Source organism: Onychomys torridus, chromosome 16 (assembly GCF_903995425.1).
Source record: "Onychomys torridus chromosome 16, mOncTor1.1, whole genome shotgun sequence".
NCBI classification, from domain to species: domain Eukaryota; kingdom Metazoa; phylum Chordata; class Mammalia; order Rodentia; family Cricetidae; genus Onychomys; species Onychomys torridus.
In genome coordinates, this window is record NC_050458.1 from 6,505,581 (window position 1) to 6,529,941 (window position 24,361).

The 24,361-nt window shown below is 43.3% G+C and overlaps 2 protein-coding genes across 2 annotated transcripts in view; one reads left to right on the plus strand and one right to left on the minus strand.

Annotated features, from left to right (window-relative positions):
* Positions 1-4,119: 4,119 nt before the first annotated feature.
* On the minus strand, positions 4,120-21,587 carry Slc25a32 (solute carrier family 25 member 32). Its single transcript, XM_036208924.1, has 7 exons — positions 21,199-21,587; positions 13,618-13,768; positions 11,013-11,098; positions 7,947-8,107; positions 6,425-6,538; positions 6,011-6,156; positions 4,120-5,088 (listed from the first exon to the last, which is right to left on the minus strand). Exons 1-7 carry the CDS (start codon positions 21,350-21,352, stop codon positions 4,950-4,952), a joined length of 951 nt encoding a protein of 316 aa, XP_036064817.1. The 5' UTR covers positions 21,353-21,587; the 3' UTR covers positions 4,120-4,949.
* A 126-nt stretch (positions 21,588-21,713) lies between these two features.
* The window catches only part of Dcaf13 (DDB1 and CUL4 associated factor 13), a 29,963-nt gene continuing 27,315 nt past the window's right edge, over positions 21,714-24,361 (plus strand). The window contains exon 1 of the mRNA XM_036209112.1: positions 21,714-21,889. Within this exon, the coding sequence (XP_036065005.1) occupies positions 21,820-21,889 (70 nt within the window). The 5' untranslated portion in view covers positions 21,714-21,819. The remainder of the gene's footprint in view (positions 21,890-24,361) is intronic.

Here is a 24,361-nt window from a genome sequence, read left to right on the forward strand (position 1 = left end):
TTGAAGGAAAACTATCATTTTCATTGAAGATGGTTATTTTCTAAAGGAGCATCTGGCTTACAGTGGGTCCTGCTAGAAACATCAGGTGACCTAAGTTGCTTGCGTTTCCCACCATGACCTCAGTATGGACCCATTTCTTAGGCTAGCTATCTGTAGGAAATCAATCACAGAAGGGTTAAAAGACACACCATGGGAAGTTGTTGGGAGCATAGCAAGGTCCTTGTTCCCACAAATCTCTAGAGAAACCAAGAATATTAAGCATACAGGATTATCTTTCCAATGGGAAAGATGAAAAACCTGTTCTTCCATCCAGAAAGCTGAGATTTTGAAGTGATTAACAGTCTGGTGATTGGGCCAGGCCATATCAAGCTCCTACAACCAGGACTGGAGGTGGCTAGTAATCTAAATGCCCCGATAGGCAGAGGCTCCCCAAGCTCCCCCAAGCAGGACCAGAGGTGGCTAACAGCCCAAATGACCTCTATGCTATCTGTATGACAGACCAGGAAAGACCCTTAGGCCCTTAAGCTAGTACAGGTACAGGTTTCTCTGGAATCCATCTTCTTGGAGGAAATAACATGTACCCTGAGTTAAGTTGCAATGTAATTATGCTTCTTTGTGCAGTGGGGATTGTATTACACCAGGGAACTTGGTTTGTTTTTTTCAAATTGTACTGGGCTTAGATACATTGGGAATAAACTGCCTGTCATTAGACTCCCCGATGTCTGATCCAGGCTGACAAAGTCAATCTGCACCAGGTTTTCATTCTTCTCTCTTCGTGGGGTTCACTTCCCTGTATGACACCTACAGGGACCCCCACAGGAAGCCCAGAGGTACAAATAAGATACACGAGCAGGTGGCTAAGACAGCTTCAAGACAAACTCCTGCTGTGTCGTTTCTTCTACAGTTCATGCTATGGTCTCCTGGAATGCTCCCGCAGCAGGTGGTGGGAGGAGAAGAATATGAACCTGGTTATAGGTAAATCTGCATATTGGCCCACGGAGATATGCTGATAAAAATCCAAGGCTGTAGTACTGTAGTCCTGACAGATGAGTGAAGGGAATGGTCTCTTACTGGGTGCAACACGAAGCAGTGGACTATTCACTATCTAGAGTGAGGATGGTCAGAATTCAGATCTGTATCACTTTCAGATAGTTAGTTGTTCACGGCTGGAGGGAAGGTTGTTCGAGGGATATGTTCAAGGGATACATGGATGGATCTCTTTGACTGTGAAGATGTTTGTGTCCTGCCAATGCCTACCAACGTGCACTCTCTTACAAATAAGGGCAAATACTGTGGATGGGCCAGCTTTCCTCAGCCACTACAGTGATTCTGGAGACATGACATCATCACACAGGTCTTCATAAACGTTTTAACACGGTAAGTATGGGCCCACCATGACTGTTGGTTGGAAAGTGACAGAATTTCGTGTCAACATTGAATTTTGTATTACCTGGAAAGTTTTAGCTACAGTAATTGAAGAGCTAAATTGACACTTATTTTTAAATAAATTTATTGTTCACCTAGATGAGAACTCCACGGGTACATGTTGCTCAGTGTGAGAGTTGATCCAGAATCCAATATAATTGTGACCGAGGACACTGTTTTTTTTAATTTGTTACATCCTTGATGCTGACTCCATTTTGGACACTTACTTTGTCCGATCAGCATTCTAAACTGGATTTCATGAGGACTGAGTTACATTCACTGTCATGACTGGACAGTAAGGACAGGACCTATGTCAGAATGCTAAGAAAAACATTTGTCTCAGCCGCTCTACCTGGACTGCTTTACCTGTCATTTACAAGCCATTCATGACTATAAACGGAGATGTACATCCAGACAGGCCTGGCCAATCAGGGCCCAGCTCCAGCTCAGGGAAGGCTGGTGCACCTCAGTCACAAAGCTGAGTGGAGGAAGAGGGGAGGTTCCCATAGAAATTTTGTCTACTTCCGGAAGGAAGGGAAGTGGAAGCTAATAAGAGGTATGTATTCGTTACAGGTGCATTCAGGGTTTGCTTTCTGTTTAATCCTTCAGAAAGGTAAGACTTTTAAGTAACCCAAAACCTTGCATGTTACCTAACACGTTTTCAGAAAACAGCACAAAGGTTAAGCAAATAATTTTACTTCCACGACATTTTGCAAGTGCTTGACTTTGCTGCCAAAGTGAATAAATAATTTTTTCTTGGAGATTTTATTTTCTATTGAAAATAGAAATATTCCTTGCCCATATCCCAAGGAAAGCTGATAACTCCTGAGGTCAAACATACACTCTTTAGCTAGCTAATTAACATTAACAGAAGCCAGACCTTGCCCAGTCCTGTAGCCTGGTAAGAAATTTAGACTGGGAGATCTGGATTTTATGGACAAGCAAGTAGGGAGACAGCAAGAAAGCCACGTGTTAGGATTCCTTGATGAGCAGCTGGTCAAGAGCTAGTGACTTTAACCTGCTGCATGGAGTCAGAGGTGATGATTGGCAACTTGCAAGCAACTGGAGCAAGATTTCTGAAGGACCATGGGTCGGGCTTTATTTCGGAGTTTATTTTGAAGAGAACTATGGCAGGTGCCAGCGGAGGTGGTCTGTTCTGGGCGGTGAATTATCAGTATAATAAGTGGAAGAGCATGCTAGAAGCTTGAGACCAGAACTTGAGAACTCTTGGAGCCTTAATAAACATGCTGGCTTCTTAAAATGCCTTGTGGGTGAAAGGGGAAAAAGCTCCTCCCTGGGAATCAATAGTACTGATTTAACACCATTTTACAGATAAAGGCGCTTTCGACAGGAGAGAAACTGTTTGTCTTAGGTCAAACAGAAAACCAAAGCCAAACTTTGAAGCTAGTCAGGTCCTCCAATCTGTGACCTCGCCTCAGGCAATGGCCCCATCTTCTATTTGCTCTCCTCCGGCCAACTTACTCCTGCTTTGGGGCCTATTTCTCACTGTCCTGCATCTCACATCGCCCTCACTGCCGCTTTTGCCTCATAATATCAACACCCAACAACCGTTTCTGTATAAATGTTTTCAATCGTGTGAATCCAACTGGCTTGCCTACTACTATGTCATCAGTTCTCGGGGCAGAGGCACCTCCACAGTGTTGCTGAGTGACTAACAGAGAGCTCTTGTAGAGCTCTGTGTGACCCTCCACCTTCCCAGTCAGTTATTATGCAAGCTTACAAGCTCTCAGAGGACAAGGGCTGTCTTATTAATTTAGGGGACTTAGGAGGATTCGAATGTATACCTCTAAAACTTGAACATCAACTATAGCTTGCCTCTCCATACAGACATTCTCCATTCAGGGTGAATCTTATGCAAATTACAGAATAACTCAGATGAAATGCACGATTTATAAAACATTCTAGCCGGGCGGTGGTGCCACAAGCCTTTATCCCAGCACTTGGGAGACAGAGGCTACACATTCAGGGCTACACAGAGAAACCCTGTCTTGAAAAACAAAAACAAAAAAACAAAATTCTAGTTTCCTTAGCTGGGAGATATTAATTTTAAATTATGTTTTTCATTGTTTAAATATTCCCATAAGCTATAGTTTTTTGTAAACTACACTAAACTAAAACGTAGTTTATTCTTTAAACAAGAATTTGAGCTATCCAAATAAAGTGTAGATATGGTTAGGACTATGTATAAAATAGTAATTTTGAAATTTCTAAGAATTCTTGGGAATACTGACTTATTGTCACTGAATCCGAAAGAGTTACACACCAAGAATTTAGAAAACTTGCTGGAAACTTGCTTTTTGTTACAGTATGTCACAACTTAAAACTGCACCGTTGTCACTGAAAACACACTGAAACGGTAAAAATATTACAGTAAACACATTATTTGTAAATATAAATTATCCTTTCATTTTTATTTTAAAAATAATGCCATTTCCAGATATAGAAAATAGGCTTATTTTCAAAGACCCCTTTAAATATAGCTTTGATCATAATGTTTTATTTACAAAAAAAATAGCTGTTAGTACAGCAGCATCGACAGCTGCTGGTGTGAAGAAACTAGTATTACTTCAGCATCCTTCTGGGGGTAGGCCTGTATACCTGCAGGTCTACACACCTAGTTTGTATTTCAACCTGAATCTGAGCAACCAATGTAGAGGGGTCCACAAATCTAAATATTAAGACAAAAAGGAATGTTTATTTCTTTAGTTTTTTAACAAGCTCACAGCAAACACACCCGCTCTGAAATGGGACTCGGCATTCCTGATGAGTGATTTGTAACCACACATGCCACACGAAGGCTTCACCGGATCCCAGAAGCTCAGACTTTATATACTCCAAGCACATACTGTTTATGGCCAAAAAACAAGGTTGGGATCCAGAATCACACTTTAAATAATTAAGAAATGGAACGGCAAAAGATGGTAGATATTTCTCAGACTAAATACATGAATTCTCCAGTTTGTGTAGTTAGTGTGTTCCAATTGGATTAAAGTAAAAGCACATTTATAATGGACTTTATTTCTAACAAAAACATCTCCATTCAGAATGGGCTGGATCTGGATAACATCTTATTCCTAAGCCCCCCAGTCTAACGTACCCTGAAATGCAGCCATTCTTGTAAGAAGCCAGCTCCTCGTTATTGCACATAGGTCAGTTTTAAAGACAATCCAGGCAAGAGAGTTCAGAAAAAAACATTCATCTAATTATTTACAAATATTGCAAATTAGCTTCTAGTTCAGCAATGAAATGGAAGACCTTGTCCATTCTCATACTGGCTATCAGCTTCAACTTTATGCTGATGGTGTCTACTGCAGGCAGAGGCAGCCAAGCTCCTCCACACATAAGAAAAGCCCAGGGCAGAAAACATCAAGATTTTCAGTCCTCTGACTTCTGATATAGACATGCTGAGCTTGAGGTGTGATGCTGTTGTATTCTTCTGAGTTTTGTGTTTCAAACACAAAGGAGTCTGTTGCTGCCTCAAGCAGATACACTGGAATCTTCTTTTACCTTACTTTCTTTTCTCTAAAGTCACACAAAAAATGTGAGACGTTTTCATAGACCACAAAGGTGATACAGCAGGCTGGAGTCACTCTGATCAAATTGGGAGCAATGCCTTTGTAAAATCCACTGATGCCTTCTTTCCTAAAGGAGGGACAGACACACTTAATTTCCTAAGTGGCAGTGTGAATACACCAACATCTCATTAACACAGAATAAGCAGTCAAGCCTCACCCTACTTACACGTGGGTGTGTACAAACCATGCGTACAATGCCCTGAACAGGTATTAGATTTATGTGCCATCCACGTAACTTTTATAAACAGATGAAGGAAGAGGTAAGGATACCTCAGAGGAGAATGGACAGTGCCATCGTTTAGTGAGTCACCCAAATGTTTCACAAGGAGGGTGGTGCTGGAGATTTAGCAGATCTCAGGCAGGCACTCGACGGTCTCTCATGGCAGCCAGGTGTGGGGGTTCAGACCCATAATCCTAGCACCCCGGAGGAGGCTGAGGCAGGAGGGGCTGTGACAAGTCTGAAGACTCTGAAGTCGGCCTGGACCAGACACTAGGTACCACACAGTGAGCCAGTGAGAGTGACATCTAGATGCTCTCAGACAAACCAGCAAGCAGCAGTATGTCCACAATCTCATAACCAATACCAGTGACACAAATGTAGCTCACATGAAAAGTTTACTTCCTTAATGCCCAAAATAATTTATTCTCATGCATACTCTCTTTTACATACAGAGACAAGTAGCAGGTATAGGCCTCAAACATATTTAACTACCTTTCTGACTTCTTATATCCAATATCAATCAAATATTTTGCGACTTAAATTCTGTGCTGGCAAGTTTTCAAAGCACTGACATCTGTTTCGTTGTTTTTATGACAACTTTGTAGGCCTGAACAGTCTGATTTTACCAATAAAGAAATCAGGCTTCAGAGATGTATCGTGACATATACAGGAAACAGGAAAGTAAGGATGGCCAACTGTGTTTTTTCCACAGCAAACTGGTCAATCCTAAAAACCTAGCAAGGAGTGGACAGTCTTGGCATGCTCTCACCTCCACGTCTTTATGATCACATCCATCACACCGCCGTAAGACACATGCTGGTCCTGAAGACGGGCTCGCACAACTTGATAGGGGTATGTTGCTGCTACAGCAAATATTTTAGATAGTGCTGCAACAGAAATATATTCTGCTGTGGTCTAAAATGAGAACATAAATAGCATTTCTTTAAAAGCAAAAATTACATACAAAAACCATTTAAACAAATAAAAAATGCTGTTCCTTCTTTAACACAGGTCTATTTAATGTGGGGTTCTATTAACATTTGTGCCATTAGCTTATAAAATATTTAGCTGTTAGTTAAGTCACTGACAGAGTATTTATTATGTTAGCAGGATTGTCAAAGTAAACATATCAAAAATCTTCCACCTATTTAGTGCCCACATTACTTTAAAGGAACTCTCTCACCAGCTGGGCTTCTGGTAATCTACTGATGTGTTTGTTGTACTTCAACTTGAGCAGTTCATATGCCATAAACTGAAGGGCGCCATGTGAGGTTCCAAACAGCCCAGGGATAAATCCCTAAAGGGAATGGTAAAGAAAAGCACAATTAAACAGCTTGAATGAAAGACAGACTTAAAATATTTTCATGTTATTTTGTGTAAATTCACCTACATTTTACATAAATCCCATTTTAATACATGGTATTCAGAACAGTACTTCAGGCCGGGTGGTGGTGGTGCCCGCCTTTAATCCCAGCACTCGGGAGGCAGAACCAGGCAGATCTCTGTGAGTTCCAGGCCAGCCTGGTCTACAGAGTGAGATCTAGGACAGGCTCCAAAGCTACACAGAGAAACCCTGTCTCGAAAAACCAAAAAGAAAGAACAGTATTACAGGGGCTGGAGAGATGGCTCAGTGGTTAAGAGCACTGTCTGCTCTTCCAGGGGTCTGGGTTCAATTCCCAGCACACACATGGTGGCTCACAACTGCCTCTAACTCCCATTCCAGGGGATCCAGCACCCTCACACAGACATACATTCAGGCAAAACACCAATGCACATAGGATAAATAAATCATTAAAAAAAAAAAAAAGAACAGTACAGTACTGCCTTCTCTTTTCATGGGTTGTTTTTCTTTAAATATTATATATACGAATATGAAAAAGACCCACACTATCAAGAATTGGGGTTTGAATAGGAGGTTATTTAGTAAAAACCAAAACAAAACAAAACAAAAACAAAAACAAGCTAATGATATCTCAAAGGACTGTGCATAGGTATTCTCAGAAAAAATAGGGTAAGAAGTGAAGAAACAAAATACAGAACTGGATGATACAATTCCAAATAAAACTGCCTATAGATCAGTAAGTAATCCATAACCTCAAGTTTATAATGCTAGTGATTTTTAAAGCTATTTTAAAGAATACACACACACACACACACACACACACACACACACACACACACACACACAACTCCCGGCACTGAAGAAACAATGACCAGGCAGGGCTGACTTTCCCTTTGCTGATTTTTAAAGACACGTTATACTTACACCCCGTTGAGACCCCCTGACCTCTTCTCCACAATGTCAGATACCCTCCAAGGGCTACAGTAAGCAAAGGGTGATCTAACTGCATGACTCACTAGAAACACCTGACGAATCAAAGTCATGGAGACAGAGGACACACCACTTAAAGAACAATTTCAGAATTATAAACAAAACTTCCACTTCATTCAATTATTTAGTGCATAAGTTTTTTTAGGACCAAACACAGGCCATTCAGAAGTGAACAAAAGAGCTGCCAACCGGGCAGCAAGCAGCAGCCAGAATGGCGGCATGTGCCTGTAACCTTATAACCACAGTCTCAGGAGGTTGAGTCGAAGGAAGACTGGGCTATACGGCAAGACTTTGTCCCCAAACAAAAGCAAAAACAAAAGCCAGTATTATTGTAGTTTCCAGTTATTCAAAGTATGTCATGATAATTTGTTACCTTGTACAATCCACGCACACCTTCATATTTATATATTTTCACAAGTGCATCAAACATTCCTTTGTACTGTCTCTGTGAGGGGTTAACAACACCACCGTACTGTAACATAAGGCGAGTTTTCGTCACCCATAATGGGTTTGTAATGCAGAGAGTCATGGCCCCTAAAATCATATTTAAAGATTAATTAGCATACAGGTACTGAGTCACTTAATCCAAATTAAGAATAGTTCATTAGAAAAGAACATTTTTTTCAACAGTGTGCACATAGCATAAAGAAGGCCCACTTGATCAAGAGTGAGGGTAAAGCCAGGTGTGGTGGCACACACCTTGAATCCCAGAATTCATGAGGCAGAGGTAGGCAGATCTGTATGAATTAGAAGACCAGCCTGGTCTACATGATGAGTTTTTGGACAGCCAGGCTACATAGTGAATTCTGATCTTAAAAACAAAGCAAAATAACAACAACAGAACCACCAGGGCATAAGTAAGACATTAAATTTGATTAAGAAAACGAGGGCAATGATATCCAATCCACTGAGCATACTTTAAAAGAATAAGACTTACCGGGCAGTGGTGGCGCACGCCTGTAATCCCAGCACGCGGGAGGCAGAGGCAGGCGGATCTCTGTGAGTTCGAGGCCAGTCTGGTCTACAAAGTGAGTTCTAGGAAAGGTGCAAAACTACACAGAGAAACCCTGTCTCAAAAAACCAAAAAAAGAACAAGACTTCATGAAGCAGCTGCATCTGGGACAGTGAAATGATCTGAGACAGTGAGATGATGATGTGAGACAGTGAGATGATGATGTGAGACAGTGAGATGGGGATGTGAGACAGTGAGATGATGATCTGAGACAGTGAGATGGGGATGTGAGACAGTGAGATGATGATCTGAGACAGTGAGATGATGATGTGAGACAGTGAGATGATGATGTGAGACAGTGAGATGATGATCTGAGACAGTGAGATGATGATGTGAGACAGTGAGATGATGATCTGAGACAGTGAGATGGGGATGTGAGACAGTGAGATGATGATCTGAGACAGTGAGATGATGATCTGAGACAGTGAGATGATGATGTGAGACAGTGAGATGATGATCTGAGACAGTGAGATGGGGATGTGAGACAGTGAGATGATGATGTGAGACAGTGAGATGGGGATGTGAGACAGTGAGATGATGATGTGAGACAGTGAGATGGGGATGTGAGACAGTGAGATGGGGATGTGAGACAGTGAGATGGGGATGTGAGACAGTGAGATGATGATGTGAGACAGTGAGACGGTGATGTGAGACAGTGAGATGGGGATGTGAGACAGTGAGATGATGATCTGAGACAGTGAGATGATGATGTGAGACAGTGAGATGGGGATGTGAGACAGTGAGATGATGATCTGAGACAGTGAGATGGGGATGTGAGACAGTGAGATGATGATCTGAGACAGTGAGATGATGATGTGAGACAGTGAGATGGGGATGTGAGACAGTGAGATGATGATCTGAGACAGTGAGATGATGATGTGAGACAGTGAGATGATGATGTGAGACAGTGAGATGGGGATGTGAGACAGTGAGATGATGATGTGAGACAGTGAGACGGTGATGTGAGACAGTGAGATGATGATGTGAGACAGTGAGATGGGGATGTGAGACAGTGAGATGATGATGTGAGACAGTGAGATGATGATGTGAGACAGTGAGATGGGGATGTGAGACAGTGAGATGGGGATGTGAGACAGTGAGATGGGGATGTGAGACAGTGAGATGGGGATGTGAGACAGTGAGATGTGGCCTCTGATACGCCGCCCAACAGTCAGAGGGAAAACTTAGATTTGGTCAAAAAAGTTCCTCCTGTGGTTAATTAGTGAGAGGTAGACTAAAAGGTAAAATGTTAAACCATTTCCTCATAAGGAATAGAGCAAAGCTATCTAGACTCCTAACCAGGAGATGCACATAAAACAGAAGGCTGGGGTTTAGGGAAGAACCAGGAATGTGGCTCCTCAAGCTGCATGTGCACATGCATGTTCCCCCAAGATCGACCACAACATCCTCAAATCCTTTGGAAGGCAGTCACTATGGCTTCCCTCATCACAGTCTCATAAGGCACATTTTTATCATTTTTACAGAAGTGACCACTTTGCTGAAAATTTCATCTGGTGACAGGTGGGAGGTGGAGGCAAGAAGGTCATTTCAAGGCCAGACTGGGCGTGTGTTATGTGAGTCTATCTAAAACAAACAAACAAACAAACAAACACCAGCCAAACATCTCCTGCCACACCAAAAAATACATCTGGTTAATTTTTTTATTTGTTGAGTGTCCTGTAATAGTAAATAAATATCAAATTCTATAACTTAGGTCTCTGCATGGGGTAAGTATTCAAAAATAGATGGTACTTGCTTTAAAAGAATACCATGTAATCATGGAGAAACCAAGCTATGCAAGGGACAAAACAGGCTTTATGAGCACTCATGGGTCACTGTCTTTCTTGATGGCATACACACAGGACAGGAGAATGAAGGTCCCTAGTTACATAATTTGAAACACTTTATCCAAATCATCTCTTAAGAGTAATTTTTCAAAAAACGATTTTATGTATATGATCGTCATTTCTGCATGTATGTATTTTCATCGCGCGCGCGCGTGTGTGTGTGTGTGTGTGTGTGTGTGTGTCTGTCTGTGTGTGTGTGTTGCCCTCAGAGGTCAGAAGATGGTGTTGGATCCCTGGAACTGGAGTTAGAGATGGCCCAGCCACCACATGGGTGCTGGGAATCTACTCTTGGTCCTTTGAAGAGCAGCCAATGCTCTTTGGTGCCAAGCCACCTCTCTAGCCCCTCCCAAACCATCTTAGTCTAGAGATTCCTAACTTCACAAGATTAGATGAACACATTTAAACCTCTACTGTTTAACGAGGGTGGGGAGGTTTAAAAAAAAAGAAAGAAAAATCAAGCCTGGAGGCCAAAGGTCCCAAGCCCAACCTGGGCTACAGAGGGAGCCCTTCAGTCAGTCCATTCAAGCCCCGCCCCCACCCGAGGAATTCAGTTTGGAAGGTGATGTCATCACTGTCTTACCAGCTTCTGCAGCTGAGACGAGGTATTCTACTGGCTCTAACTGTTCAGTTCTTCCCTCTGTCTTATATGATTTGATGGCGTTGTAACTAAAAACATTAAACACAAGCAGTTTAATTCGAACACGAGTCATAAAGCAAACGTCCACTTTAAAGCATAATCTCTAAAGAAAAAGTCAACACATAAGGAAACCACAAATTAAGACCTCATTTAAGAACAGATATGCCGGAAATGGCTCACGGTGGATTATACTACCCTCCCATAAACAAATACACCTAGCTGTGTGTGTGTGTGTGTGTGTGTGTGTGTGTGTGTGTGTGTGTGTGTGAAATCGTCTAGTTACACCGCCCGCAATTACTAGCAGCACAAGAAAAGAGGGAGAAGGAGAAGATGCTGTGGTGATATGGACCTTGGCACCAGGTGAACACATGCTCAGCAACAGTAATCGGCGTTCTGAAGGACAGAGAGGTGAGCAGGCACTGGATCCTTTAACAGACTGACAAGGACACTGGTGTACTAACAGCCATAACAAAGTAAATGTCAACAACAGTGTCCTGCCTGAGGCATCAGAGATCCCACACGTCCTGTGCAGAAGTGTCACTGACTGGGTGTTGAGGCAGGCAGGGTTTCAACAGGGAAAGTGATGGCTAGAGGGAGGCACTCTAGGAGAAAGGCCACAGAGTGGCAGGCTGAGATTTAGGTCTTGCTAGGCAGCAAATAGCCACTAAATGTTTCTGAGCAGGAAAGACAAACCAGGCCCGTTTTTTGTTTTTTGTTGTTATTATTTATTTGGTTAATAAAAATTTCTATTATGTGTGCCCACAGAAGCTGGAGCTGGAACTAGAGGTTGTTGTGAGCTGTTTAATGTAGGGGTGGGAATCAAGCTCCGATTCTCTGGAAGATTAGCAAGCTGAGCCATCTCTCCAGTCCCTATTCTGTTCTCTGAGGCAGGTCTTCTGTGAGCCAGGCTGGCCTTAAACTCACTATGAGTAAAGGATGACCTTGAACTCCTGATCTTCCTGCCCCTATCTACCTGGGATTAGAGATGTGTCACCAGGCCCCAACTTCTTTAACCCAATGTCCACTTTCCTCTGCAAAGATTTTGGTTGGGGAAACTTTTCAAACTTTACCAATAACAGTTTAACACGAAGCAACCTATTCTATTGTAAGAAATTCTTGTCATATAATACTTTATTCACATAGCCTGTTCTTAGATACTCTTGGGGATACACACACACACACACACACACACACACACACACACACACACACACGCACACGCACACACAGCGTTCTAATTTGAGTTGTATAGAAGAAATGTGTCCTGTCGTAGGAGCTGCCTTGCCTCTTCAAGCACTAGAGCAGTGACTAAGACACACAGTGGACTGTCCAGGCCAGCAGCTCCCAGCATGTGCTCCTCCCCCCCAGTGTCATGCTTTGTGAGCACGCTCTTTTATACTCAATAAGGTGGCTGTACCTGCTCAGGAGCTTGCTGCGGTTTCTTTAAGAGGAACGCACCAGCTGCTATTCCAAAGAGTGACAGACAGTATCTGACAGGTGACTGAGCTATGAAGATGATGGGCAAGCAAGAGGCTTGTGGAGAATACCTCCACTCTTGGAGGAATCTGGCCATTGCTAGCCCTTCCCACCAGGGATCATCTGCTGTGTGCATATATGTTCTTACAGGTACTCCTCACACGTCTATCCCTCCTGCTTTTAGACTTCAGTATGCATCAAATGTACATCTCTAAGCCACTCAAACACTCTGGGATTCTCGCTGAGGACAAATGGATAACCATGTTATGATATTTCAGAACTTACGACATTTTCTAATTGGGGAGTATTCTGGAACTAATCTCTTATACACAAAGAAAATAGTTTCCTTAAAGGACTGAATTCAAGGATTGAAATTTGTGGGATTCATCTTAAAAAACAGTTTCAGGTTCCTACTGTAACACTTACAAAACCATTAATAAATAACCAGTTAATTCATCTCTTTCTAGTCTATTTTGGCTGTTAAAAGTGCACCAGAGTACTAATATGGTCACAGCACCTCAGAATCTGAAGAGGTTGTAAAGAGTCACTGTAAATTAGAATTGGCAGTTTTTCCAATGGCTTTAACTAAAACAAAAAGCTCTTTAATGCTGTTGCTCACAGTGATTAGCCGAACCTTCAACTTTCCTCAATACATTTCAAAGCAATGGTTTCCTTTTTGGGGAAGGGTGGGGGTGGGGAGGGGGTTTGCTGAGACAGGGTTTCTCTGTGTAGCCCTGTTGTCCTGGAACTCACTCTGTAGACCAGGTTGACCTTGAACTCAGAGGCCTGCCTCTGCCTCCCGAGTGCTGGGACTAAAGGTGTGTGCCACCACCACTCAAAACAACAGTTTCTGAGGATGTCTGTCCATCTCTCCATGTTTCCTTTTTCCTGTTAGCAACTCTGTCCCAGGTTAAATGTCTCTGATAACAGTTGGCAGACAGGAAACTAACAAGCTACTTTGCTTTCTAATCCTTCCAATTTAAAAAAAAAAAAAAAAAAAAAGGATTAAATGAGTCATCAAAAAAGGTAGTAAGCAGAAGACATTAAAGCAAAGCCCCCCAGATCTACTCACAAGAAAAAGTAGAGTCCCCAGGATAAACCTGCACCCCACACATTTGGGGCTACTCCTTGGTAAAGTCCTCGTAGTCCATCAACTTTCCAAATGGTAGTCAAGCAATGTAAAATTCCTTTATATTTTGGCCTTACTTCCAGTCCGTCGCTCACTGCATTGAAGAACACACAGGTGAGAAGACTGCTGCTCACGAACCACACACACACACACACACCACACACATACCACACACACACCCCATACACACACACACCACACACCCACACACCACACACACACACACACCACACATCACACACACACACACACCACACCACACACACACACCACACACACACACCACACACACCACACACACACAAAACACACAATCGGTCCGTAAAGGAAGTAAGTTGAAGAAAAATCTCAGGGGAAGGAAATTCTTTTTAGGATATTAGTAACTTTAAATTAGTACGTCTATCGAAGTACTCAGCCAAGAGCATATGAGAACCTCTAGCATTTCCAGAAGAGGCCCCAAACACTTGTATGTTTGTTACAGGTACTCATGACTATGAATTCAAATGTTTAGAGTCATTACTCAGGAGCTGGAGAGACGGACGGCTCAGTGGTTTGGGCCACTTGTTGCTCTTGCAGAGGACCTGAGTGTGATTCTCAGCACCACATGAGGGCTCACAACCACCTGTAACTCCAGTTCCAGTGGTCTGACACTCTCTTGTGAACTCTGTGGGCACTAGGCCAAATGGTACTACAAATAAAATAAAAATATTACTAAAAACATAATAAACTAGTCAGCTGCTTCATTCTACCAAGAATGCCAGCAAGATCTGAGGGGGAGCAGGGAAGGGGTCTGGGGGAAGGACAGTCTACTCCTGGACATTCTCTCTTTACCACCGCATACACAGTCAGAATATAAAGGACTGGAGTGTTTCACTTGAACTTTATTTTCTAAAACTGAACCAGTTTCCTCCATCCTTTCCCAAACTGTTCTTATTCTAGGTTCCACACAGCTCAACAAATGGCACTACTCTCTACAGAGACACTTTTGGGGACCAGTCACCACCCTCTTCTTTCCTTTTAATTAAACAATCTTAAAAAGAAAGAAAGGCCCTTTTTATCTTTTTATTCTATCACATAAAGCTCTCTTGCACTTGTCTACATCTCAGAAAACGTTGCCATCTGTTTTTAAGCTGCAGTAGTATTTTGAAGTACAGAGTGCCACTATGCCTGGGTAAATTTGGCATTTATTTTTATTCTGCTTCTATAGGAAAATAAAAATACATTTGAAACAGGATAATTGGGGGGAATGAGGGATGCTTAGCAGAACCATGGGCAGGTTTTAAGAAAACAATATGGAACATTGCAATATCAACAATTGTTTTATTGTTTTAAGAAGTCACTTAATCCTGGAAGTAGAATATTAAGTATTCTCAATAATAGGGAACATTCCATATCACACATATGATACCAAATTATAAAACCACATTCTACATTATACAATTCTACGATCCAAATAATTTTATTTTATACAGTTTCACATGTTCTTTTCTTCTCCACTCTAGAACTTACAGACATTTCTCCTGGTAGACTTCCCCAAATAAGATGTTGAAAAAGTGTGATTACTGTGCATCTCATGTCATCTGTCATTTCTACACTGTGTCCATCTCATGTCATCTGTCATTTCTACACTGTGTCCATCTCATGTCATCTGTCATTTCCACACTCTCTCTGTCCATCTCATGCCATCTGTCATTTCCACACTGTGTCCATCTCATGCCATCTGTCATTTCCACACTGTGTCCATCTCATGCCATCTGTCATTTCCACACTCTCTCTGTCCATCTCATGCCATCTGTCATTTCCACACTCGCTCTGTCCATCTCATGTCATCTGTCATTTCTACACTGTGTCCATCTCATGTCACCTGTCATTTCCACACTCTCTGTCCATCTCATGTCATCTGTCATTTCCACACTCTCTCTGTCCATCTCATGCCATCTGTCATTTCCACACTCGCTCTGTCCATCTCATGTCATCTGTCATTTCTACACTGTGTCCATCTCATGTCACCTGTCATTTCCACACTCTCTGTCCATCTCATGTCATCTGTCATTTCTACACTGTGTCCATCTCATGTCACCTGTCATTTCCACAATCGCTCTCCTCTCTGACGTATGAACCATTTCTTATCTCTTAAATCAATGTTTTAGGTTTAGCATGTAAGGAAATGGGTTTCATTACAGCATTTTTACATGAACATGTCATTATACAGTTTCTGTTTCATCCTCTCTCCCACTACTCTCTTTCATATGCCCCATTCCCTCAGGTCTGCTTTTCTTCCTTCCTTCCTTCCTTCCTTCCTCCCTCCCTCCCTCCCTCCCTCCCTCCCTCTCTCTCTCCCTCCCCCCATCTCGGTTTTCCAAGACAGGATTTCTCTGTGTAGCCCTGGCTGTACCTGAACTCATTCTGTAGACCAGGCTGGCCTTGAACTCACAGAAATCCGCTGTCTCTGCCTCCAGAGTGCTGGGATTAAAGGTATGTAACATCACCAACTGGTGTTCTGTTTATATTTTCCTAATAAAAAGTTCTCCTAAGAATACTCTGTAAACCACACATATCCTGTGTGGTTTTTTACTACTTCTTTACCATCAGCCATTAGAAAGGGAAGTGATACAGGTCAAAGTGTATAAATGTAAATCTAGAAATACACAGTCAAAGTGCCTTCCAAAAAGTTCACAAAAATTACAGTCTTTTACATGTAAGCATGCCCAATCCGCTGTCCCCACCTGCTACTGTATAGACTGGAGCCCAGCAGAGAAGAAGCGTTATTGCTTACCACTGCCATGCAAAGCTGGAGCAAGCAGTCAGCTTCCTTCACCATTAACCTGTCAATGTCACACTAGGAGTTGAGATTAAAATGCACTGGGCTACGTGAGCAGCCTGGCTTGGAAACCTAATTTCCTTTAGTAATGACATGGTCTTAACCCTCTGAGCTTCAGCATCCCCCTTTCTAAAATGGGTATACTATCATCTATTTCCTACATTTTATAAGTTTACACAAGGTACAGACTTTCACATAGCACACGACAAAAGGCAAAACGAAGTTCCTCTGCTTTTCATAGGTACAACCAGTGCTTGCTGGACTATTAGAGAGTTAATCTTAGTAGTAAGTGTGAATAACAGGAAACAATGACTAGGTGCTGGTCTCTAGGACAGGGAATGCTTAACAGCACATGCAAGCGTGCTGCACCACACCCAGCAATCTGGGAGGAGAACTGCAGATTTGGTGGCACCAATGTTGGGCTGGTGGAGGAAGAAATGGTAGGGAATTAGTGTGGAAGCAGGGGTAGGGTGGGGTAGGGCTGTGGAGAGAACTGAATCTCCAAAGCTCATGTAGAATCCTAGTTCTCAATGTGACAGCACCTGCAGCCGGCCTTTCAGGCGGAACAAAGATTGAAAGGCTGTCTGCAAGCCAAGGTCAGGTTTGCACTAGAAACCAATCCCACTAGCACCTGATCCTGGACTTCTGGTCCCTAGATCCCCAAGAGAAAAACTCTTGGTGTTGTTTAAGCCATTCTGTTTGTTAGTGGTGTTTTGTTGCAGTTCACCTAACTACAAAGTTTCTAAAGGAAACACACACACACACACACACACACACACACACACACACACACATCAAATCAAAAACCCACCTAAGTTTGGCTGTGATTTCAAGGCATTATCTTCTCAAATTGTGTCTAATAGATGTTTTGTGAAAGGAAATTGCTTCCTCCTTTACCTTCCGTATGAAAAAAACGAATAAAACAGACAGGCGTCGCACGCCTTTAATCCCAGCACTGGGAAGCAGAGGCAGGCGGATCTCTAAGTTTGAGGCCAGCCTGGCCTACAGAGCGAATTCAAGGACAGTCATAGCTGTTACACAGAGAAATCCTGTCTTGAAAAACCAAACTGAAACAAAACAAAAGAAAAAAATATAACAGTTGCCCTACTATCAGAGTAAAAATTTCATTATATACAAAGAAAAGGAAATTGTGACATCCTCAAGTGGGATAAATTTGAAGGCAGAGAAAACAAGAGACTACTGAGATGAAGACCTGAATGAGGGTCTCCCTAATGTCAAATAGAAGTTGCTACACCAACAGTGAGTTTTAGTCTAAATGAGCTGAGGATTTCATTCAAGCAGTGATCTCACATAACGGCTGGTGGTAACACTGAAAGATGCCCAAGACTGTAGTACAGACAGAGGAGCTGAGACAGAAGGCAGACATTTAAAATCAATCTGAGGAACGACTTTATTGGCTTTAAATACTATGTAGTCCTACCACCTCGGTACAAACTGTTTTAGGTGCTGGCTCAGTCACAACTGAAGAGCTTGTTTCTCTAATACATTCCCTTTACTTGTGCTTAAATGGATAATTCCACTTTTTTGGTATGTGAAAATAGGTGTTAAGCTTAACACTTATGGGTGCCTAGGCGAACACTCAACCCTGAGCTCATCCACAATATCACGTATCTAACCTCTTTCAACCAGCATGTCTCTGCCACTTTGCCATTGAATTTCACTGCAGAGTACCACCACCTTACCAGGCCTAATTCTGCATTCCTGTAATTTCCAGTTGACCTATGCCTGACCTCAGGACCTACTCACAACTGGAGTTCTCTTCCCACATGAAACTCAAATAGTTCCTTCACCTTTCTTACATAACATTTCTATTCTCTTTAAAACTGTGGACACTGGCACTCCAGTTGATTTGGGAGTCAATGAATTGTTTGGTTTCATAACACACACATTTAGGACTAAATTCCTCCTCGTTGCTAGACAATAATTTTATTAAGTGGGCTTAATTCTATGAAAGCACAAAATCTAGGAATTACTCAGTCCTGATGCCTGTTGATAACTGCATTGGTTAGTTTTAGGTCAATTTGACACAGCTAGTTATCTGGAAAGAGCAACCTCAACTGAGAAAACGCCTTCAATAGAATGCCTGTAGGCCAGTCTGTAGTCTTGATTAACGGTGGAGGTGGGCTCAGACCATGGTGTGGAGGTGGGCATGCCACCATCCTTTACTCCCACCGCAGGTAGTCCTGAGCTGTGTAAGAAAGCAAGCCTTGAGAAGCAAGCCAGTAAGCACACTCCTCCCCAGCCCCTGCATCAGCTCCTCCTCTGGGTTCCTGCCTTGACTTTCTCTGCCCTGCCTTCCCTGGATGATGGACTACAAAGCTGTAAGAAGAATCAACCCTTCCTCCCTGAGGTGCTTTTGGTCATGGTGTTTCATCACAGCAACAGAAACCCTTGCTAAGATGACTCAACTTCTCATCTTCCCAAATTCCTCTCTTTCCTACACCATCCAAACTGCAGGTTTCACTACTACACAGGCCTGCTTTGATGTGGGAAGGACTTCAATTAGTGTTACTAGCTAATCTTACTTCCTCATTCTGCCTCTAACCACCTTATTTGTCCTACAGGGATCCAACACTCTGCTCGATTTAAGATAATGAATCTTCTCAGGTACCGAGGTTTCCCTTGCCTCAGGCTTGGTCTGAACACCAGCTTGGCCAACCCTTTCCTTAATAAAAATCTCAACTCCTCCTTCTGTTCCTAGAGGAGGCTGTGTGACACAGACCCACACCTCCAGAAGTCTGAAATCTTGATTCATGTTGGAGCCACTGTGAGCAGGGATTTGGAGTTAATGTGGAGCATGGTTAAGTAAGTGCAAGACAGTTTTAGAGTGAAGTTGGCCAACCGCAAATCTCAGGTTGGTATTTACAACCTTGTGACCTGGGCAACTTACTCAACTGCTCCTGTCATCATCTGCATAAAGGGGATAAATAAAGTCCTAGAAAATGTTCAATGAGAGTTATTGCCAATAGTCATAACTGTTTGTGATAACAATTATTTAGAGATGCATGTCAAACTCCATGGAATTATATGTCTTTGTGGTATCTTTGCTAGGATACACTCCACAAGTATCACCTATTTTTCACCACAGAATGTCTTGTCTCCTCTCTGGCTGCCAAAATATTAATCTTGTTGAGAACTTTAATAGTCACAGGACCTTTAAAGATACATATAAGCCACCTATGTTTCTTTTCTAAATATTTACCTTTATTATTTTAAATTACCTATATGTGTCCCTCTGTGGGTATGTGTATGGGAGTGCAGGTGCTAGCAGAGGCCAGAGGTGCTGGATTTCCCTGAAGCTGGAGTTATAGACAGTTACAGTCACCTACTCAAAGTGGGTACTGGGAACCCAACGTGGGTCCTGCGGGAGTGCTGTCATCTCTTTAGCCCCAACTTTCTTTACATATAGTCTATTTGTGCTGTTATTTTGTATTCGGATTTATTCTACTTTGCTCTTGATTTTATGTTGTATAGAATTCTCTTATGTTAAGTTAGGCCAATTAGATTTTTAAGTTCCCTGACAGCAAGAAACTGTTGATACTTCTGTAGCTCGGATACTATTGTTCAAACAGTAAGACATACATACATACATACATCAAGTAGACTGAATGAAATTAAAATACTCTACTAAAGCTATTTATAAAACTTTGATTTTTCAAGGAAGAATTTGGATACACATACACACACACACACACACACACACACACACACACACGCCACCCACTGTTCCCCATCCTCCCCTTCTCCCCCCTCCCATCCCACTCCCACCCACTCTTCATAGTGAGTAAGGCCTCCCTTGAGTATTCAACACAGGCTGGCACACCAAGTTAGGGCAGGCCCACGTTCCTCCCCACTGCATCAGGGCTGAGTAAGGCATGGCACCATAGGGAATGGGCTCTAAAAAAGCCAATTCATGTACTCGAGATGAGTCCTGGTCAGACTGCCAGGAGACCCACAAATAGATCAAGCCACACATCTGTCACTCTCATTCAAGGGACCTAGTGCGGTCCCATGCCAGCTCCCCAGCTGTCAGTCCAGAGTCCGTGGGCTCCCACTAGCTTGGGTCAGCAGTTTCTGTGGTTTTTCCCATCATGATCTTGTCCCCATGGCTTGTAATAATTAAAATAACAGAAAATGGGTTCTAAATAGTTACCAAAGGGCACCTGTGAAATTCGACTTGGCGTTAATCCCTAAATGCCGTGCTAATTTCCAAATACTTAATTCACACTTGAATGCAGTTATTTTGGACAATGTATACTTCAATACTTTTTATCCCAAACTTAGTCCTTACTCTTCGCGGAGGACTATGCTCCAGCTCAAGGACTTGCACTTTAGTTTGACTTTACACAGCCCAACACGTGGCTGCCCGAAGACTTCAAACTACCCTCAACAGCAAATGACTGCACGCACCCGGGTCAAATGGGGCGCTCCCCTCTCTCTCCAACTTCACTCACTTTCCCTATCCCTTAGGGTTACAGGACTCCGGGAAGGCCGAGGCCAGGTTCAGTAACTGGGGTTCCCTTCCTAAATCCTAGCTCCAGGCACCGCAAGTACTCGGCATCATCTTCGGAGCCCTCCTCCTTGCAGCATGGAGGTTGGGGAGACCGAGTTTCCTTTGGGGTTCAGTGCCTCGCGGGGGCTGACAGCGAGGGAAGCCGCCCGCGGCGTGGGCGGGCTCTTACCAGCGAAGCGGATCTTGACGAGGTCCAGCGGGTGCAGCGCCAGGTTGGACAAGACCCCGCCGCTCACGCCAGCCACGAGGTTCTCGTACCGGACGTGGCGGAACACCGTGCTCCACGCCGCCGACCCGGCCGCCGACTGGCTTTGACCTGTCATGGGCTCGGGGCTCGTCGGCACTACGGCGCCTAGCGCCGCCGACGTGGGGCGAGATGTAGTGGCTGCCACCGTGACGACAGTCGCGGCGTCCCGGAGCCTGGAACGCAGGACGCGAGTCCACTTCCGGGACCGGAGCCCGGGACCCCGCAGCGGAGCAGGGAGACCCGCGGGCAGAGCGGCGGGAGGGAGGGAGCACGAGCAGAGGCGAGCCCGCTCGGCCACGCCCACAGCTGCCGCGGGCCCGCCCTCAGGACGTCACGAGAGCGACAGCGGAAGGACCGCCTCCAGCCCCGGACGGAGCCACTACGGAACGCCGCGGGGTCCAGCGAAGCCAGCCGCCTGCTACACGGCGGGGCCACGTGACAGGAAGAAGCCCGCGGAAGGCGGAAGTCGCGTGTCTGCGAGGAGGCTTTCTTAAGCCGAACCCGGCTAAAGGCTCGTGGAGTCTGAGACTCACAGCCGGCAAGATGAAGGTGAAAATGCTGAGCCGGAACCCCGACAACTATGTCCGCGAAACCAAGTTGGACATACAAAGAGGTGAGGCGAGCTGAAGCCGAGGAAGGAGCGCCTTCCCGGACTACCTGGACCTGGCAGCTTTCGAGCATAAGGGGGCGGGAGGCCAGCACTCTGGTCTCGTTTTTTCCTTTTCGCCCAGGCGACTATGTCCACACAGGGCTATTGAGGAACTGAGTTGCAGACGACATCTCAGTAACTTTTTTAGCATTTTCCTCCAGTGGGAAGTAGTTACGTCTAGGAGGAGTGCTTCCCGTTTTCACCTTGTGTCTGTCGTTCTGTGTTCAGGTTTCTAGCTGTTGGAAAGTGGAGATTGAGTCAAACTCTTGAGTTAAGGGTTCAAGACTTTTTATAAAACTTAGCTGCTGCTTTAGGCACTTAGATTATCTACTTCTGGAGAAGGAAAGGAAAAAATGAGAGATTTAAAGCGGTCAGTTTTCACATAACTACTCTTGGGAGTTTGAGGAGAGAACGGTTAAAATGAAGTGGCTGAGTTTTATTTATCTTTCCTGGTCTGCTCCCCGTTAGCATGCCGACCCTTTATGAATTAGTTCTTGGTAACGTAAATGACAGGAGACCAATCTTGTATGAACACATCTTTCTAACTGAAGGGAATAATGATAACTAAGGCATAGGAAAGAAGTGTCATGTCTTTAGAGTGAATGGCAGTAAGTGATAGAAGATGGAGCTGGAACATCTAGCTTGTTACTAGAGGTTATCAACGTGTGTGTGTGTGTGTGTGTGTGTGTGTGTGTGTGAGAGAGAGAGAGAGAGAGAGAGAGAGAGAGCGAGAGCGCTTTGCTAAAATAGGAAATATGGTCTGTGTGTGTGAGAGAGAGAATTGCTAAAATGTGGTATATGGTCTCTGTGTGTGAGCATTGCTGAAATGTGGTATATGGTCTCTGCACCGAAGGTAAATTAACAAGATAATATTTCTTAAATGCAAACTAGATTTGTTACTTGGATTTGATATTATCTTGAGTCTTCAAACCTCACTGGTTTTTTCTTCACCACTTTCACCAATCAGTGTATTGCTGGTAAGTAGCTTATGCTACCCTTGCCAGCACCTGTACATTTCAGCCTTTCTCTTTGAGCTGTACCTATGGGAGCTTTCTTTCAACCATAATCTTTTCATACTTATATCCTGCACATGCCCTCCTGCATTTCAACACCTCTTCTGTGTTTCCAGTACATGTTTTTTGGTTCCTGTCAGTGCTTATCACATTGTCTCATGATTATATTTTGCTTAGCAGGCTTTCCTATCAGACCAAGCTTACAAAGAGGGGGAGATGCACTGTGTTTAGACAGTGGATCACATAAATAGCTGTTTCCTAAATGTCTGAATGAATGAATGAATGAATGAATGAACGAACGAACGGGTGACAGCCTGGGCACAGAATCTTATTCTAGGTGATGTAGCCATTTTTGTTATTAACATTCTTTTAAACAATATCTCCCTATTTTTGTTTTGTAATGGAAATGTTAATAGTAAAATGGAAAAATAGAATTTTTGGAGTACTGTAAAATGTAAAACAAGAAATATATTTGTTATTGTCTATTTTTATTTAGTGTTGTTTGCTTGTAAATTTTATGCAGTATTTAAATACTGGGGTAAGTACTGTTGAGCCTTAATTTTTAAAATATCCGTAATTCTGATGTGGGTGGTTCATGTGTAGGAGCACCTTACACAAATATATGTGATTTTTATGGGAGTTTTAAACTGTATTGTCATGTGCTTATGATGTATGTCACATGCTACATTAGTGTTAGTGGTCTGCCCTTCACTGGATGAATGAGGTTGGAGGTGGATACAGTGGTTGTGATTTAGAAAGCTTCAAGTGAATATTTTAAATGGGTACATGAGATTGGAGTAAATTTAGATGAAAGTTAAGTCTTAATGGAAGGGATGCTCAGAAGGAAAGTGCAGGTAGGGTTTTTGGTTTTTCTTTTGTTTTTTGAGACAAGGTTTTTCTGTGTAGCATTAGAACCTGTCCTGGAACTCAATCCGTAGACCAGGCTGGCCTCAAACTCACAAAGATCCCCCTGGCTCTGCCTCCCGAGTGCTGGATTAAAGGTGTGTGCTACCACCGCCTGGCTGCGCAGGTAGTTTTTAAATGACAGTGAGTTATCCTGTTGGAGCTCAACTTCCAAAAGGTTTTGAAGCTGATGAAACAGTGAGACCAAGTTTTAGAAGACCAGAACGGGTTTGGAACTCAGTGCTGTACCTCTAAAAGCAGGTGTTTAGAGTATCCAATTAGAACATCAGTGTCTACTTCCTATCTTAAACAAACTGAGCCAGACTTGGTGGTTCAAGCCTTTAATTCCAGCACTGCAGAGGCAAGAGCTGGGCATGGTGGCACATGCCTTTAATCTCAGCACTCAGAGGCAGATGGATCTCTGTGAGTTCAAGGCCAGCCAGGGCTCCACAGTGACCCTCTAATTTCTACTTATGTAATAGTTAATGAACTTACAACCTCATTTCAGCCAAACCTTAAG

Excerpts from the sequence above, each read along its gene's own strand:
- Slc25a32 (XM_036208924.1), bottom strand. The coding sequence starts at position 21,352 with ATGACAGGTCAAAGCCAGTCGGCGGCCGGGTCGGCGGCGTGGAGCACG. Across the intron at positions 11,099-13,617 it reads TGGGGACTCTACTTTTTCTT|TTACAACGCCATCAAATCAT; the intron begins GTGAGTAGATCT and ends TAATGTTTTTAG. Across the intron at positions 6,539-7,946 it reads GTGTGCGTGGATTGTACAAG|GGATTTATCCCTGGGCTGTT; the intron begins GTAACAAATTAT and ends CATTCCCTTTAG.